Source organism: Salvelinus sp. IW2-2015, linkage group LG33, assembly GCF_002910315.2.
Source record: "Salvelinus sp. IW2-2015 linkage group LG33, ASM291031v2, whole genome shotgun sequence".
NCBI lineage: Eukaryota > Metazoa > Chordata > Actinopteri > Salmoniformes > Salmonidae > Salvelinus > Salvelinus sp. IW2-2015.
In genome coordinates, this window is record NC_036872.1 from 36,697,944 (window position 1) to 36,701,443 (window position 3,500).

General features: G+C 50.0%; 1 protein-coding gene across 1 annotated transcript in view; it reads right to left on the reverse strand.

Annotated features, from left to right (window-relative positions):
• Window positions 1-3,500, reverse strand: part of LOC111957589 (kinase suppressor of Ras 2) — a 134,954-nt gene that overhangs the window by 35,481 nt on the left and 95,973 nt on the right. The window contains exons 8-9 of the mRNA XM_070436911.1: window positions 3,475-3,493; window positions 3,137-3,178 (exon numbers count right to left, since the gene is read on the reverse strand). Of these exons, the coding sequence (XP_070293012.1) occupies window positions 3,137-3,178; window positions 3,475-3,493 (61 nt within the window). The remainder of the gene's footprint in view (window positions 1-3,136; window positions 3,179-3,474; window positions 3,494-3,500) is intronic.

Here is a 3,500-nt window from a genome sequence, read left to right on the forward strand (position 1 = left end):
TGTTGCCTTGGTTTGTAAACTTTGTGTTGTTTTGTGTTATTTGTTCTTCATTGTGCTGCTTTGTGTTGCTTTGTTTTGCTTTGTGTTGCAAATGAGTTGTTTTGATAGGCCTGGTAAGTACATGTAAATACATTTATATTAAATGTTTTAACTGAAAACATTTAATTATAAGAAATAAGCATGGGAGTTGTTAACAGCATTGGCCTCATGACACTACTCATGGCTTCATAACATACACTATGAGATCAGTCCTATATCACTATGCTGTATCTCTGACTCTTCCAAAGGTTACACCCCATTTCACCCCCATACAGATGTTAGGCTTCATTTGATCACGCCTGTTGTTGAAATAAAAACTTGCAATGTATTCAAGGTTTAAAAAGCCTTCTAAAGTTTGTCATTTTCACTTTAAAATGTCAGACTTTATTTGCCCTAATTAAAACGTATCAACCATTAAAAAAAAACCACATAATTCAGATTTCCTGTTCTGCCAGGATTAAGATCCACAGCTTTAAAAGACTCTGTAATGGTCCAGCTAGACAACAGAGACCAGCAAGCAGGCTTTTATTTAGTTCTATTCTATAGAAGAACCTGAGGAGAAGAACCTGAGGAGAGGAACTGAGGAGAGGTGGATGAGGAGAGAGAGGAACTGAGGAGAGGAGACTGTGAAGAGGAGCCTGAGGAGAGAGACTGACGAGAGGAGACTGGGGGAGAAGAGGAGTCTGAGGAGAGGAAGTCTGAGGAGAGGAGACTGAGGAGAGGAGAATGAGGAGAGGCTGCAGGGAAGAGGAGACTAGGAGAAGATAGGAAAGTGCGGAGAGGAGACTGAGGAAATAGAGGAGAGACACTGAGGAGACTGAGGAGACTGAGGAAAGGAAGAGCCTGAGGAGAGGAGACTGAGGGGAGGAGATTGAGGAGGCTGACGAGGGGAGATTGAGATTGAGGAGAGGACGACTGATTAGAGGAGACTGAGGTGGGGAGACTGAGGAGAGAGGAGACTGAGGAGAGGAGACAGAGGAGAGAGAGACTGAGAGGACTGACGAGAGGAGGCTGACGAGAGGAGACTGAGGAGAGGAGAAAGAGGAGAGGGGAGACTGAGAAGAGGAGACTGAGAAAGGAGACTGAAGAGAGAAAGGAAACTCGAGAAAGGAGACTGAAGAGAAGGGAGAGGGACCTGAAGAGAGGAGATAGAGGGAGGAGGACCTGAGGAGAGGAGACTGACGAATGAGCCTTGAGGAGAGGAGTCTGAGGGACGAGGATGACTGAGGAGACGGCAGAAATGAGGAGCAGGCTTGCACGGGGAAGAGGAGAGACTAGGAGAAGATAGGGAACAAGTGCGGAGAGCGAGACTAGGAAAGTAGAAGAGACATGAGGAAGACTGAGAGACTGAGGATGGAAAGAGAGGAGCCTAGGAGAGGAACTTGTAGGAGCGAGATTAGGAGGGCGAGGAGCAGCAGGCTGACGACGGGCGGAAAATTAATGAGAGACGAGGAGACTGATTAGAGGAGACTGCAGGTGGGAGAGAACTGAGGAGGGAACTAGGAGAGGAGACAGAGGAAGGAGACTGAGAGGGACTGACGAGAGCGAGGCTGACGAGAGGAGACTGAGGAGAGGAGAAGACAGAGGAAGGGGGACTGCTCTGCAGAAGACGGGCAGACTGCAGAAGAGGAGACTAGAAGAGGAGACTGAAGAGAGAAGACGGAAACTGAGAAGAGCTGAGACTGAGAACGAAAGGCGAGAGGGAAGCCGTTGAGAAGCGAGATTGAGGGCGAGGCGACGGACTGAGGAGAGGAGAACTGACAGATAGCCAGCGAGCGCAGGAGTCTGAGCGGCAGGAGAGCTGACAGAAAGACTCGAGACGAGCGAGACTGACGAGAGGAGACTAGGAGCAAGCAGCCTGTAGAGAGAGGATGAGGACGAGAAGAAGAGGAGACTGAGGAGAGGAGTACTGAGGAGTGGAGCTGAACGAGAGAGGATACTTGCGAAGAAGACTGAGCGAAGTGAGTCTGAGGAAGGCAGAGCTGAGGAGAGAAGCCTTGCAGGAGAGGAGCCTGGGAAGGAGGACTGAGGGAGGATCACTGAGGAAGGAGGCTACCAAGAGGGAGAACTAACGATCGGAGGACACGAACAAAGCGAGACTGAGGAGGAGAACATGACGACGAGGCATACTGAGAAGTGGAGACTGACTGAGAGCGAAACTGATGAAACAGAGGAGAGCGAGACTGAGCGAGAGCAGACTGAGGCAGAGCGAGACTCGAAAGGCGGCTCGAGCGAGAAGGAGACTGACGGAAGACGTCCTGAGGAGCAGGAGACTGAGGACGAGCGAAGCCTGAGGCAGAGCGAGCCTGGGGAGAGGAGACTGAGGGGAGGAGACTGAGGGGAGGAGACTGAGAGGAGGAGTCTGAGGAGAGGAGACTGAGGAGAGGAGCCTGAGGAGAGGAGCCTGGGGAGAGGAGACTGAGGAGAGGAGACTGAGGGGAGGAGACTGAGGGGAGGAGACTGAGGGAAGGAGGCTGACAAGAGGAGACTATGGAGAGGAGACTGACGGAAGGAGACTGAGGAGGGGAGACTGACGAGAGGATACTGAGGAGAGGAGCCTGGGGAGAGGAGTCTGATGAGAGGAGACTGAGGAGAGGAGCCTGAGGAGAGGAGCCTGACGAGAGGATACTGAGGAGTGGAGACTGATGAGAGGAAACTGATAAGGGGAGACGGAGGAGAGGAGACTGAGTAGGGGAGACTGAGGAGAGGAGACGGAGGAGAGCAGACTGAGGAGAGCAGACTGAGGAGAGGAGTCTGAGGAGTGGAGACTGAGTGGGGAGACTGAGAAGAGGAGACTGACAAGAGGAGACCGACAAGAGGAGACTGACAAGATGAGACTGAGGAGAGGAGACTGACAAGAGGAGACTGAGGAGAGGAGACTGAGAAGAGGAGACTGACAAGAGGAGACTGAGGAGAGGAGATTGAGTAGATGCTCTAAAGGCTCTAAATTAAGGGACCAAAAACTAAGACAGGCGTTAGAGATTAGAACCTATCAAGGAGGAGAGAACAGAATCATCAAATCACAACATCAAAAGTACCCTCCTCCTTCGGCCTGGTGCAGTATGGGTATCGTAATGCTCAATTACAAGGCACTTACCTGGGAAGATGAACTGCTGCTTGTATTTGAAGTAAGAAGAGGCTGGATAGAAGGGGAGAGGGAGAGAGGGAGAGAGAGAGGAGGGAGGAGCGAGAGTGGATCAGAGTTATGGTGCAGACCCTTTTTGTCTTCTTTCACTGACAATCAGCACAGAGCTGGGATCATAGAAGGGTAGAAATGTCTTTCCTAGAGCAGACATGTAGAACAGACAGCTCTAAAAATCTAACAGTAGTAACACTATATGTACTACTTCTATCAGAAGAAATGTCTAAATTAACTTTAAATAAAGTTTGATTTGAGACTTTATCTGGGGGAAAAAACTCATTTAAACCCCTTACCTGTTAAACTGAACTGTTTCTGTAGC